Source organism: Artibeus jamaicensis, unplaced genomic scaffold, assembly GCF_021234435.1.
Source record: "Artibeus jamaicensis isolate MK-2021 breed Jamaican fruit bat unplaced genomic scaffold, CSHL_Jam_final contig_415, whole genome shotgun sequence".
Lineage (NCBI taxonomy): Eukaryota > Metazoa > Chordata > Mammalia > Chiroptera > Phyllostomidae > Artibeus > Artibeus jamaicensis.
In genome coordinates, this window is record NW_026521823.1 from 32,798,905 (window position 1) to 32,814,162 (window position 15,258).

The window sequence follows — 15,258 nt, forward strand, 5'->3', positions numbered from 1 at the left end:
AGCAAATCATTAGTGGATGGAACTTCCAGCTACCAAGCTTAGACTTTTTCTTTTCTCCAGGTACCTTAAAAAATGCACTCGATGTACTTTAGCACAAACATTTAATTATTTCCCCCTGAAATGTAATAAAAGGTGTGAAGTTAATATAGAGGCAAGTGTAGAAATCACTGCTGGGAAGTGAATTCAGGCCATGAAGACAAATAAGACCCTATTGTTCCAGGAAAAAAAAATAATGTTTTATATGAAGTTAAATGTATTCTGCTTTTTTGTGGCTGATAGAAACTGGAGGATGTCAGTCCATGTTTCATTTAAATTCCGCGGAACTAAGTTTGTTTATGTTTTGACTTACCAATAAATGACTTAGGTCAAGATTTGTGCTAGTTTCTTAACCATAGATTTAAAAATTAGTGCTAGTTTGTATTCACTCTGGAGGCTGTAAGCCTAATGGTTTATTGTTCTTTTCCTTAGTGTTTGCTGATTGTTTAAAAAGCGACCCATTTGGGTAGAGTATGGCTAGAGACTGGCTAAGAAACTTTCTTCTGCGTGGGGCATGAGAATACATCTGTGAACACTGTAAGGAATCAAAACTAAAAAACACTTATGCATAAAATCTGAACTGAAAATATTAGCATCGACAGAGAATACATTACAGGATTTGTCTGGCCACATGGAGAAACTGTTTTCCCGATTTAGTAGGGAACACATTTTATAACTAACTTCTTGTACTTATTATTCACAGTAATGACCAAGTTGAGGAGGCAGATTTTCTTTGTACTTCTGATATCCTTGAAAGAGAATAGTAGAGTTTGAAAAGCTGTATAATATTATCCTTGTAACTTACCTAAGGGATGATACTCACCATAAAATAATCAGTGATATATTTTTAGTGTTTCAAATGCAATAGTTAAGTGACATCATTATAACCTTTGTCAAAGGATAAAGTGAAATTTATTAATGAAGTTATTGGTATGTAACTGGGCTGACTATCTGATTCCATTAGGACTCTGAGTTTGAGTTTGGATATTTATATATTGGTACAACCTTGTTCTCTTCTCCTACCCTCTTTCTTACAACTAATCATCTTTGTGTGTGTGTGTAGCTTGGATGTGTGTGACTGTATCTACTGAACAGTGAAAAGCTAACTCATGTCCATGGCCTCAGAAATGTTGCCTCTAACTTCCTTCATCTGCCTTCCATAGAAAAAATAATAGTGCTTTAAGGTGCAGTACTCAACAAAGACGTTTCATTGACTTGAGTGTACCAGCAGATGAAGCAGAATTAATTTAAAATATTCACTTCTTATTTTCCTTGGTGTCTATGCTGATTTACAATAAAATTGCATGAATTTAATCATTATATTTTGAAGTTTTTAGAAAAGTATCCAAATTAAAAGTTTAGAATATGTGGATCATTGAATTTTAGAATATTCAGATTGCCTCCCATTAATAAAAGTAATTTCATGTCAAAGTTCCATTAGCAAGTTGGAATCAAATTAATGTCCTCTGAATTTTTTTTTGAGTTTCTTCTGATTCTAATCACTCGAACAATTTTTTTGGTAATTTACCTGTGTAACTTCTTCTTTGTTTTGTCTGCCTCTTATGAAGAAACATCAGGTTAAAAAAAAAGCTTAATCAAAATTATTTTCCTGACCCTTCAGAACAGGGTCTTTCTAAGCTAAAGTTAAAAGAGCGCAGACCTATACGTAGTAAAATTGTTAATAAATGTAATATTTTATGGGTTTGTCATCACTTTTTTCAAAAAACAAATCTATCACACTGTTTATTTAATGTTGAAATAAGTAATGATAGTTAATTAACCCAGGGCTTATACAATCTGAGAAATCATTTTAATGAAGAGAGTGAAGGAATTTCATTGATCAAAGTTAGCGACACATGAAGAACTACTGCCCTGCCAAGTGAGCCTGCGTCGTCCCCCACTTGCCTTAAGGGATGGCATTGTTCACAGTGCCAGATGATCTGAAAGCTGCGCAAGGCTCCATTCACTTCTCAAAGAAGCCAACGGACCAGAGTAATGACGGCCAAGACGTGTGGTTCCAATAATCTAGGTATTTCAAATGACGATTTAGCTACAGAATCATCTCTCATAACATTAACATCTTATTTATAACAGCAAGACAAGGTTAAATGATCTTTTATGAACTACGGAAATGAGAGTTTATTAATCTCTGATAGGATTTTCCTTTGTGCCACTTTTTTCCATGTACGTATCTGATTTGGAAACACTTCAAAACACATGAGCTTTAAATAATGACATTGTTGAAGGTAACTATTAATAATGTGAGCCATAAAGTCAAAACGGACCTTTCTTATGTATAATAAGCTTTTCTAATAAAAGTACAAAATGATGCTTGGCATATGGTATCCCATTTGCCAAGACTGACCCCAGGTCTAGGAGTGTTCTTAACACCAATTTTGAAAGTATGTAAATATTTTATCATTTGATTTTTAAATGTTTCTCAATCACCCAATGGTGTATTTCTAGACATGAAACTCAGAATCAGTGGAGACTAGATTTCTGGCTCCCTAATAAATATAAAAAAATTAAAGTGCCATTTAAAATTATTGTTAAGTACCATAACATATTTTTACCTATGCTTTTTTAATGACCATTAGTGATAGTTTGGGTAAATATGAATACTGCTTAATAATACATGAAACGCTTTCATTGCCTAAGTTTGTGGCATATATGATAACTAAATATAATTAAATAATTAAGAGTTCTTTCAATTCTCTTGACTAAACCCTGACATAACTATTAGGCCAATCCCATAATTCCTTTGGCTTCAGAGTCTTAGGAGAATGTGACAAGAATGTGTCTCTCGACATTTGGCTTCTCCCAAGAGAGCTTACGTAACTCCGCTGGTTCTCTGTTGGCCAAAAGATATAATTTTAATTGGCTTATAGTAGTACTAAGGCTCCACAAATGTTAAATGGACTATTGTTTTAGGATTTGGTTGGATATAAACCTCGATGAGAAAAATGAAACATTATTTTCACCAATTCTGGCTATTATTCATTTAAGTTTAACTTTTCTTCTTCTGCAACTAAGCAACCTTCCCATTATCCAGGCACCTGGCAGAGCTACTGTTGTTAAATTTTTGACAGCTTTTTCATTACGGGTCCTGCGTTTTGAGAGGCAGGTTAACTAAGCGGTTTTGATTTGTGCTGAGCTGAGATGTGGAATAGACACTTGAAGTCCATTCTCTTGTTTTCATAAGATTTCATTTGCACTTATTTGTCCTCCTTGAGCTAAACACAGGAAGAATAAAAAAACAAACCCTAAAATACATCCAGTCTCTCATTCACAAATTGGTATAACTGAGCAAAAGAATAGTAGATACTGTAGTTTCTTTTGTTTAAATTCAAGGTCTAAAAAATGTTTCAAAATCCATACCACAAATTTATTACCTTATTGATAAAAGTATGAACACCCATTTGCTTTACATATATGAGAAAATAGTGAGGCCTTTTTACTTTATAAAACATGGCAAAATTAACATTTGCATTCGCTGTAAGTGTGAGGTATGTACTCACTGTAAAACAATAACTCTCCCACTCTAAAAAAGAGCTTACATTTACTATAGAAAAATGACAAAATACAGATAAAAAAGAAATATTTAAAATCAACCTACCAGATAAGATTGCATGGAATTTCTATCTTTTTCTATGTCTAGTCGCTCATTCTTCCTTGCAGTTTTGGAAGCTTCTGGAAAGCATTTCATGATGACCACCTCACCCCTTCCACAGAGAGGTACCACACGGTAGTCACTTATACCTGAGTTTTCATATTCTTCCCACCCTCTGCATATACAACTCCACGTGACCTGGCATTCACTCCATTACTTCACTAAAATCTATCCAGTAAGTTTCCAGGAAGCCTCTCCATCATGCAAGTACCACTTTGTCTATCCTTCTCATTCTTGATGTATGCTGGAATTTGTTTTGTACTTGAAAGTCTTCTCCTAACTTGGATTCTATGATGCTCCCTAACTTTGTTCCTTTTTTTTACATTTGCAATGAGCCGGTCTCTTGCCTTCACTTGCACTTGTTCTTTCTTTGGTTTGCTATATGTACTGCTTTCACTGGTAAGCAGCAGAATAACCATCTGACAGTGGCATAAATTATAGGACACTTTATGGAATATTTAACAAGAAGACTAGAGGTTGGTGGTCCCAGGGCTGGCTTGATGACTCAAATAGGAAATGAAGAAGCTACATACTTATGTTCCATCCTCATGTTCTGTCATTCTTTCGTTAGTGATCTCTCGTCTGCTAGCTGGTCAAGAGATGCCCAGATACAGTAGCTGTAAGAAGGCAGAAGGCTGAGGCTCAAAGACCTTTCTGCACCTAGAGTAGTTGCCTTCAATAAAGAAAAGTATTTTTCTTAGAAATCTTCCTTTTACATCTTATTGGCTAGACGGGCCTTATGCCCACCCCCATACTGTTTAAAGGACAGAGAAAAGGAATGCCACAACTGCTCTAGACCAATGGTGTTTCACCCCTGGTGTTGGCGAAGTGCTCCCCAAACACAATGAGTCTTAGGGTAATGCGGCAGAGGAGCTAGTGGTCATGAAGTAGGCAATGGCCACAGCAGCTCTGCTTCACCCTCCGCTCCGCTGCCCCTGAAGACTCAGTCTTTTTCTATGACTCACAGTCTCTGAGGTTCCATTCATCTTCTGCCCAGAAGAGGTTGTTGTGAGAAACAGCTGGAATGTGAAAGTTCTGTATAAACAAGAGTCTTTATTGCCCTAGTAAACATACTCTATTTTCCCAGTGAAACTTACGATTTAAAATGAGGGTTTTTTTTTTTATAATTTCTGGGTGGTGTGTGCGTATTGAAGCAATGCCCAACCCATGCTGATCCTTTCTGCTAAATTGGTCTTCACCTTCTTTCCTTTCACTCTCCTCTTAGTCTGGTCTCGATCACCTAAAACCTCTCCCATGGTGGCCAGGTTCTGTGTGCTTCTCCTATTTACCTCTCTTGCATCTATTTGCTTGTCTCTTCTGGTTTGATGTTCTTCCATGTTCTAACTTTTATCCTATTGCATACAATATAAACATCACTCCTGAGATCCAACTCCTTTAATGACCTTTCTTCCTATCTACACCAAATGCCAGCTTCTCCTTAATGCGAGCCCCATTTTTTCTAGTCAGGCCTCTTCCATGAACTTCCATGACATTCAGTGCTCATTCCAATACCTCATGTAGGGTCCATTAGCCGGAATGTGTCATTGTGCTTTTTCAAACAGTGCTGCATTTTCCAACAAATGGACTAGGAAGGGGTTAAGAGCACCAGTAAAGCAAGTTACTTAGAGTTGACACTCCTACCCTAAGTCATTTCCCCCCTTCCCACGGGAGTATACTAATCCATTTATGCTTAGTTATGAGTTTTTCCATACACTAGTCTTGCCACAAATGCTAAGGTCATTTTATAAGTGTAGGAACTATGCAATAACCTAGTGCTGTCTATGTGCACTGAAAAATCATTAAATACTTAATGATTGATTGATTTTTAAATAATTTACACCACATACACTATGGTTTTACTCAGTCTTCCTCCACTTTGAATGTTCTTTTTATTGCATTATCTGCTACTTACTGCTAGGGGCAGGGTAAATTATGAGTCCCAGCATGGAAGGATAGGATAAGTTATGTGTGTACGTAACCACTTCCTCTGGGTTGCATAATGCTGATCACCTGGCTGTGATAGAAACTGAAGATTGGCAGAGTTGTGTCCAATATCATAGAAATGAGTGGCTACAGCAATCCTAACCCCACCAATCTTATGCTTTGTCTATAGAGACACCAGAATATATTTTGTTATCTTGATTTCAGGCTTCAAGGAAAATAAGTTTAGAAACTTAAGGTCTGCCGGTTAGCACAATTATAATGAAGGGTTCTGCTAAAATTTTAAGAGAATAAAATATGTAATATGACTGTTGTTTTCTGAAAGACATGTTTAGCTATGGGCTTGTGAAGACGAATAAGTCCCTCTGTAAATAAGACAACATTTTTAAAGCATTTCTATAGCTTAAATGAGGTTGGATCTTAAAATGGGGTCTTTTTGGAGGAGAAACTTATTAAAGAGATGAAGGGAGGAATCTAATATGGGATGATGACGATGATGACTGTAATGGTGAAAAAAAAAGGGAATGACTTAAATTTCATGAGTCACTCTGACCACACTCAACAGCCATCATCAGAAACATATCCTCATGTGTGGCTTTATAAATAAGCTTCGTAAAGCTGGACATTACCCTATAGCAATTTCTGAATAATATGTGGTCTAATATCTATTATACATGTGATTACACAAGTTAGTAACCATTTTTTTTTTTTGGTCTTGAGTTTATTTACCTTAGTAGTTGCACTTTGGGATTTTGGGTCTTAACATGAAGAATTCAGTGTTCATTAACATAAGAAAGTCAATGGAAATTAGCCCTCTCTGAGTCTTCCCTTTTATCCCATTTCACAGAACTTGAGTGCATGACAGGAAGAAGGTGAATTGATTTTCCACTTGAGAATTCTGCTAACCTGGAAAACAACGTTAAGTCTAGTAGGTGAGACAGTTTAGGGAGATGGGAGAGAGAGCTCACTCCTTGTCCCAATATCTCCCTGCATGCAACCGGCTGACCTCTGCTCTCTGCTCTCTGCTGCTTCTGTGTTCTGGTTGGTCTTCCAAACTTCCCAGTTCCTCTACACACGAGAAACCTAACCGTGATGATTTATGATCACAGTTATGGAATACTCGAAATGAAAATGGGTCCAGAAACCCAAATTGAAAACAGGTCTCTAACGTGAGCACCAACTTCTGTCCTTAGAAAATAAAAACGAACAAAGAAAAACAGAAATTAGACAATTAATTAGAGTGGGGATCGTGCTTTGCTATTGAGGGGTTCCCCTAGGTGTTTATCTCTACACTGGCTTTGTGTTTCAGTAGGTCATGCATGTATTAAGAGCAACAATTGAAATTGCAGTCCTTTACGCCCATAAAAATATAGTTTAAGAACATGAATTAATGACTTAAAATACTGTGTTTCTAAGTTGATTACTTATGTCATTAAAGGTAGCGTTCTGAGACCAGTATGAAGGATGTGATGGGAATGGGAAAACAGGAATGTTTCCCCCCTTTTTTCCCTTCTACCAAGTAGAGCGAGATCCAGTCCAGGTTTTCCCTTCGACTCTGACTCTGAATTTCGGCCGTGCACGGAGTAGCACATTTCTCCCTCTCTCTCTCTCTCTGTCCCCTCCTTTCTCCTTCCCTCTAGCCTCCAGGATTTCTCTCTTCCTATTTCAGCAGGACTCTCACAGGCTCTCTCAGCCTGTGTGAAGCTGAGGTTTCCTCTGGAACCCGTATACCCCCAACACATACCTCCACGCAGACACATCCCCGAGAACCCCACGCTCGCACCGAGACACACGCGCACACACAGTCGCGCTCGCCTGTCCACCTCCCTCCCGGGAGAGCCGGCGCGCGTTCCCACCTTCGCTGCACACTCCAGCTAGCTGAGCTCGCAGCGCTCTAGGATTCTGCGGCTCGGAACTCGGAGGATCGCAGCTCTGAACCTTCATGGTGGTTTTTGAAACATTGCCTTCTCTCTTTCGTTTTTATTGCACCGTTTTCGACCTGGGGGGCTAGAGGAGCAAGGCGGCTGTTTTCCCAGCCAGCCCTGGTTGGCTTGCCATCCTCCATCTGGCTTATAAAAGTTTGCTGAGCGCAGTCCAGAGGGCTGCGCTGCTCGTCCCCTCGACTGGCGGAAGGGGGTGACGCTGGGCAGCAGCGAGAAGCGCGCCGCTGGCTCTGGCGGGCTTTCGGCTTGAGGGGCAAGGTGAAGAGCGCACGGGCCGTGGGGTTTACCGAGCTGGATTTGCATGTTGCACTATGCCTTCTTGGATCGGGGCTGTGATTCTTCCCCTCTCCGGGCTGCTGCTGTCTCTCCCGGCCGGGGCGGATGTGAAGGCTCGGAGCTGCGGCGAGGTCCGCCAGGCTTATGGTGCCAAAGGATTCAGCCTGGCGGACATCCCCTACCAGGAGATCGCAGGTAAGCGCGGGTCCGCGGCCCCGGCTGGCTGCAGCCCTCTTCGGCCACACATGCCACGGGCCGCCTGGTGTTCTCCTCCTTACCCTCTTGCTGAGTTGTTGGTGTTCACTTTCTGTCGGGGCTCCCTGCACGCAGCACCACTACACCGGGCGGCGGATGCTCCATCGGCTGTTCCCGCGGGGGGGGGGGGGGAAGGTGTGCGTCTCAGCAGCCTCATTGTGTGGACACGCGGGAGCGCCCTCCATCCCCTCCCTCCCTTTCTCCGCTCTCGCGCCCTCGCGCCCCCTTGCTTGTTGGCTCCCTCTGGGCGGGCCGGGGAGCCCAGGACACTCGGGGGTGGCCCCCGAGCTGGGGCAATTCGCAGAGCAGGGCGCCCACCCCACTCCTCTAGCTCGGGCAAACTTGGAAAAACTGCGGCGCAGTTTGCCCAGCGCCACAGTCTGAGTGGCGCCTTCTCCACTCCCGCCCTCGCGCCAACGGGGGCGGTGGAGAGACACTGAGAGCTCCCCTGCCTCTCGCTCCACACTCTCTGCGGTACAGAGAGGCACAGTGCGCAGTGCTCCGGCTAGGGGCGAGCAAGGCTGCGGGGGCCCCACCGGAGGAGTCGGCCTCCAGACTTCCGCAGTTCCCGGCTAGTTTGGAGAGTTCAAGGGCTGTCTGTTTCTGATTTGGGGCGTGCTTCCCTGGTTGCTTTCCGTCTTTTGAGGTTGGAGGGGAACCCCAGCCACCCGATGCAGCGCCGGTTCCTGAACGCGGCCTCGTAGGCAGCCTCTTGGAAGCTGAGCCAATTTACCCGTGTGGCTCAGAAGTGGATTGGCCTCGGTGTCCCCTGCGTCCCCGGCCGCTAGCATTACTCTATCGAGAGCTGAGAGCCCCCACCCGCTTTCAGGGCACCAGTGTGGGGGTAGCACTCGGTCTCCAACAACTTGCGCAGCAGCCTGGGTGCGTGTTTTCCAGTTCTTACCTCCAACCCAGTCCGAGCTTCTCTGGGGCTCTGTGAATGAAATGTGTCGGGGAGAGATAATCCTGGAGCTGTGAAAGAACTGAACTGAGAGAGGCACAAGGCCGCCAGGAGATGCTGCGAGGGCGCGGGCTGCTCAAACTGGAGGCTGAAGTCCTCAGTGACCTCAGATGGCCCAGTCGAAAGGCTGAATTTCCACCAGGCTTTCTGCATTTTGCCAAAGAACCGGTCGATGGATGACAAGCATTTTGCAGATATCTTTACACATAACAGTTTCGATACATTGTGGAATTGCTATTTTATTACGGGTGATCTACCAACTCCACAAGTGAGGGTTTTTACTTATGCGGAAATAACACGTTTATATGAATTTGGGCATTAAAAATAGCCCATACATCACGCTAGCAGAGAGGATTATACACAGAGAGCGTTTTCCACTTCTGAGCCAGACACAGCCAGCCTCTCGTGTGTCCAAGGCAGAACCTGTGTCGCATTAGAAGGCTACTTTTCTACCCTTGTCCAGGACTCCTTAATTTGCTAATCAGTGAATAGAGACCCGCTGCCCCTACAGCGCCTTAAGTTTCTCAACTCCCCTTTCCCCTTTTGTCTACTGTTATTTCATTCTTTTTAATTAATTGATAAGGATCAGTTTTGCTTTTTTTTTTTTTAACCCTCCCCAAATCTCAGGAAATTCAACTTTTAAAAGGTTTGTAGTATGGATGACTTCTTTTAGGAACTTTTTTCTCCCTTCATCTGGGTTTTTTTCAATCTGTATCTTTTAAACAGGTATTTCCCCCAACATGATTTTAGATAAGATATGTAAAAAACTGCTGGGTATTTTTTAAACTTGTTTCAGTCTTCTTTAGTGGATAATGGGGCTTTCTGGAGACTACTATTCATGCTTAGCATGATGCCCACCTCCTTAACATAAGGTGAAGATTTTCAGTGTAAATACTTTCTGTCTGTGGTCATCATTTACTTTCTTGAGAAATATGTAGAGGTCACACTAAATCCTTCAGTATACTTTTAACTATAGATTTTGTTTTTAGCTACAAGGTTTCCTCTTGACAATTACAGTGATTAGTAATAGCTATGGATTTCTAAAATGTGTGTGCTTTTTAAAACTCACTTTCTAGGACTAAGAGTACTATTGACTTGAAATCATCAAGGTACAGGTCACTTTGGAGTCAGAAGCACATCTGGTAGGAAAAGAAATGAATTCTGAGGTAATTGTATATTAAGGATATACATTTATTTTTCAAAATAAACTTTACTCGGTGTTACTGCTGTTGAACTTATCACTTAGGAAATATGTCCCTTTATTAAATGAACACACTCTTCCTCCCCTCCCTCGTTCCTGATACATTTTACAATAATTAACTAGTATGTGGCGGTTATCCTTTCTTCAGACTTCTTTTCATCTTGTGCCTTGTTTGGACTTTTAATGGTTCGCTTGAGAAATGGCATATGCCGTTTGTCTGCCGGGGAACATGAATTTAAAGGAACTGCTGTTCAGAATTTGGATTCCTGAAATCTGTTTCTCATTGAAGGACATTTGCAGGTAGCTTGCCTGGTAAAAACAGAAGAGTAATAAGGACATTATGTTTCGTCAGAACATTAGTAAAGTTTTACTCAGAACTCACGATTGGGAAACAGTGTTGCCCTTTTCTGTTCTAAGATAAAAAGGGAGTTCTTCAAACTCCAAAGATGAGGGACTGTGGTGGGTAATACATAAAGTTATACTCTCAGAGAGTGCCTGGGAAGGAGGAGGCTGTCAAGGGGCAGTTTGCACCATTAATCTTCACTCAGCCTTGATTTTAAAGCATTCCAGGCAGTTCGCATACACTACCTGTCCTTGTTTGAAAGACCTCCCAAAGGGGCAGGCTCTCGGGCCCCTCTCAGCAATCCATTCTAATACTTAGTCATTCTTGTGGCATCAGAATGTTTCCAGGTATCTTGCCGAAAACCTTCACAGTGTGCTTGCTTATCTTCTCTCATTCTGTCTTCTGGGAAGCTACTGAGCAGGTGACCATCAAGGTCTTTGTGGGGACTGTTAACTCTGATCAAAGGTCAGTGTGAAACACCCCCGTCTTCCTTTGAGCATCAGTAATATTATCTTCTTTCCAACCAGACTCATCTGGATGGCTCTGAACTTCTAATGGAACTCCAGAGCTGGAAAGAACGTCCACTGAAAAGTCCGGGCAATTCAGGAAATGTTGTTTGAGGGTTGCTGTGCTACTCACATACTTCGAGCCTTCTTGCAGTCATTTATTGCATTACTTTGTAGTGGACTAATGGTGACTTACAATTTATTCATGCAACTTTATTTAACAGTCTATCACATAGAAATTACTCTGTACCTAGCACTTCATTGAAAACATTACCTAGTTTTAAAACATTGCCTTATCGACTCCTTTTAATAACTCAGTAGATCCTATCATTATCCTCATTTTATAGATGAAGAGATTGAGCAACAGGTGACTTGAACAATTAACTTGCCCACAGTTGACTCTGTGAGAAAGTGAGGGGGCTGGAATTCAAAACCAGGCACTTGGGTCCGTGGACTTAACCATGGCCACCTCCACTCTGTATTTATTGAATGACAGCATGGTAAAATCAGTTTTTTCCCCATCGGATACTGTCTATAGCTTGGTATTACAATCACCATATGTATGTCCTTACAGTTTGTGCTGAATATTTTCTATTCATGTGCCATATCTTGTAGGGACTCCAGCCTGAGTCCCGCAGGCTGTGTGCAGCCCAGGATGGCTATGAATGCTGCCTAATGCATCATTGTACATTTATTTCAAGCATTATGACACTTTTTGTGTGATTATGTGTCACAATGTATTTACCATGTGGCCCAAGACAACTCTTCTTCCAGTGTGGCCCAGAGATGCCAAAAGTTTGGGTGCCCCTGACAGTTTTCCAAATCACTTTGACTTTGGACTTTATGTTCTCAGGAACTGACCACACTACTAAAACTAAGTTGTCCATGTATTTATACATTTTCCCTGTCATTTTAGTTGTGTAGATGTGAATATATGAAAGGTGGAAATGAAAGAACTTGCACTGATTTTTTTTTAGTATAATGACCTTACTGGGACATTGGGTTAGTCCAACAAAGCTTACTACAGGAAGCTATCACCCAGGTGGAGGGAGGAGGGAAGTTTCGGTCCACAGGTTAGGGGGAGAAACAATAAATAACTGTTTTCAGTACTCACTCTGCCCCCTCTGCTGGCTCAGATATTTTGAGAATTGGAGGACTACAGCTGCATGTGGAGAAAGCATCAAACAGAAACAAACAGACTCATAAACACAGGGAACAAACAGACTGAGGGAGGCTGCAGGGGAAGGTTTGGGCAACTGGTGGAGAAGGTGAAGGGGTTGAGAAGTACAGGCTGATAGTTACAAAATACTCACGGGGATGTAAAGCACAGCATAGGGGTGCAGGCCGTAATACTGTAGTAAGTATGTGTGGTGCCAGGTGGATACTGGAAATAACAGGGGGACGCTTTGCGAAGGATGTGTCTGTCTAACTGCTACGCTGCACTGCTGAACTAAACAAGATATTCCTGACCGTTGTGGCTCATTTGGTTGAGCATCATCCTGCAAACCAAAAGGCTGATGACCAGTTCAGTTCCTGGTCAGGGCACTTGCCTGGGTGTCCACCTGGTCCCCAGTTGGGGTGGCAACAGATGTGTCTCTCCCTCTCTCTCTCCATCCCTTCCCCTCTCTCTAATATAAATAAAGTCTTAAAAAAATAAGAACAAAATAATATTGAATGTAAACTGTAACTGGAAAAACATTTTTTTTAAACGGAAGAAAGAATTAAACTCTTACCTATCTTTTTGATATCAGTGGATCTCAAAAATCTGAAAAGCTATGGGAAAGTTTAAAAGCAAATAATACAGAACGTGCTGGTATACCCCAAACTTTCTTAGTCCTTCTTTAGTGGTTCCAAATCGGAGCCTATGAAACGCTTCAGTGTACCTGGCCTTTGTCCGGTAGTGCTCTTCCTTCTTTGGTGGGTTTCCTGGGGAACCCGCAGTCCCTCCCTCTGCTCCCCCAACAAACCAGCTTTACTGTGTTTGCCATTAGCACAGACGTTCGGTTTGTATACAGATCTCGCCTTCACATCAATGGGAAAACAGTGTTTGGTGACCCTTTTACAGCCGTCTTAAATATCCTAGTTGGAGATAAATTATTTAATTTCCACTTCTCTGCCTGCTGCACTGATTTCTGACTCCTGTGCCCTCCCTTTGGTTGGTTGATATTTTTCAAGCCATTTCAAAGAACAGTGTGAGGTATAAATGGGTTAGCTGAAATCCACACACACACACACACACACACACACACACACATTTAGTTATTTATTTTTAGAGAGAGGGGAAGGGAAGAAGAAAGAGTGGGAGAGAAACATCAATGTGTGGTTGCCTCTCATGTGTCCCCTACTGGGGACCTGGCCTGCAACCCAGGCATGTGCCCTGACTGGGAATTGAACCGGTGACCCTTTACTTCACAGGCCTGTGCTCAATCCACTGAGCTACACCAGCCAGGGTGCACATATATATTTTTAGTGATTCGTCAAGTTACTTGCTTAGGAGTGCCTCTTGTTAAATTCTTGATCTGAGAATTAATTTTAGAATGATCCTTGTGAACGGAGTTATCTTAGGTGATTTAGAGGACAGCACATCACCATTGAGAACAAGAGTTCATTTGAGTTGACTGATTTGCTTTTTTGCTTAAAACTGCATAGAAATGGAGGCCACTATCAAAAGTCATTTAAAATATACAGCATTACATTCTTTAAAATGTTACAGTATAAACATTGCATCATAATTTATGTGTGAGCCTGACTGGTTTTCTTTCATAATTAGAGGTGAGTTTTATGAACACTTAAAAAACTCAAAATGATTAAGTCCTTTTATAAACCAAAGTGACTTACCACTCAGTCACTAGATCTGTATAGAAATAGGAGTTTATGTTAAATATTATAGTAGAGGAATTATTGATAAAATAATTTTATTAGCTTGATCTTAACTTATACTCAAGCTTATAAAAGTAACATTATAAAACTATTTTCCCTTTAATTCTCATCTTTCAAAAGACTTTTAGCAAGGCCAGCAAGGTGACTTAGAGTTGTCTTGCCAATATAAACAGAATACTTAATTGTCATTTATACTTAGTGCTTATATCCCTTTATAGACCAAATTCTTCTCTGTTACATTCTTTAGCTGGCACATGATTCGACTTTAAATAGAGTCATAGATTTATTCAGTATTATTCATTTTTCAGTGATGGTACAACTTGAAAGTATAATTGATTCTCTCGGATGGCCTATTGATACATAAAGTGTTTCATAGTGATAAGTCTTAGGTAAAAGGTTAAAAATTCTAATGAACCTGAATGGAAATATTTAAGAGTTTTTAATAAACCTAGATGAAAAATATTTTTAAACAAATGGACCAGTTAGTAACAAAGAAAAACAGAAACTCGATCCCACATTTACACATTATCCCGGTTGTTGGTTATTTTTATAACCCATTCTCTGTTTCCTTTAGGCATCTATTTTGCATTCATCCAGTAAATATCCCTTGTTTACCTACTATGTGTAACTTGCTGTGCCAGGTGCTGGATGTAGGGCCCCAGGGAAGTCTAATCTGGGAAGGAAAGCAGAAATAAGGGCACCACTGACCATGGATGGCTGAGGTTACTGCACAGCACCAGGGCACCTGACACTGTGAAAGTATTTAATAGGAACATCTGATCTCATCGCGGGGTTAGGCAGGTGCTTCTCTCCCAGGAAGAGCCGCGGGCTCTGAAACAGGAGTACAGAGCCAGTGAGGGAAGGGGAGAGTGGATGGTGCACTCATTGCCTCTATGGTAAGAAGACCCTGAAAGCATGAGGCACATTCCAGAACCTGGGGGAACAGCTAGTGAAAGGGGAACAGGATGAGAGAGACACTGGAGAAGAAGAGCCTGAGGACCACTGGAGTGATGACTTGTGTACACGATCCAAAGGGGATCCGTGCGTGTTGGCCCCGTGTCTACCTTTTCACCATAGACACACCACACGTCGCCTATGGATGCTGAACTAATGTTTTTACACAGCTAGTTGTTTAAAACACGGTTCCAAAGAAGCACTTTTTAATCACGTAGAGCCTTCCTGTTAGGGTGCCCCACAGAACTGCACCTGGCATTTGCTAGCTATTTATAGGGCAAACCTGGGGCCC

General features: G+C 41.6%; 1 protein-coding gene across 1 annotated transcript in view; it reads left to right on the forward strand.

The window, feature by feature from the left end:
• The first annotated feature begins 7,271 nt into the window (after positions 1 to 7,271).
• Positions 7,272 to 15,258, forward strand: part of GPC6 (glypican 6) — a 1,002,313-nt gene continuing 994,326 nt past the window's right edge. The window contains exon 1 of the mRNA XM_037132471.2: positions 7,272 to 8,061. Within this exon, the coding sequence (XP_036988366.1) occupies positions 7,902 to 8,061 (160 nt within the window). The 5' untranslated portion in view covers positions 7,272 to 7,901. The remainder of the gene's footprint in view (positions 8,062 to 15,258) is intronic.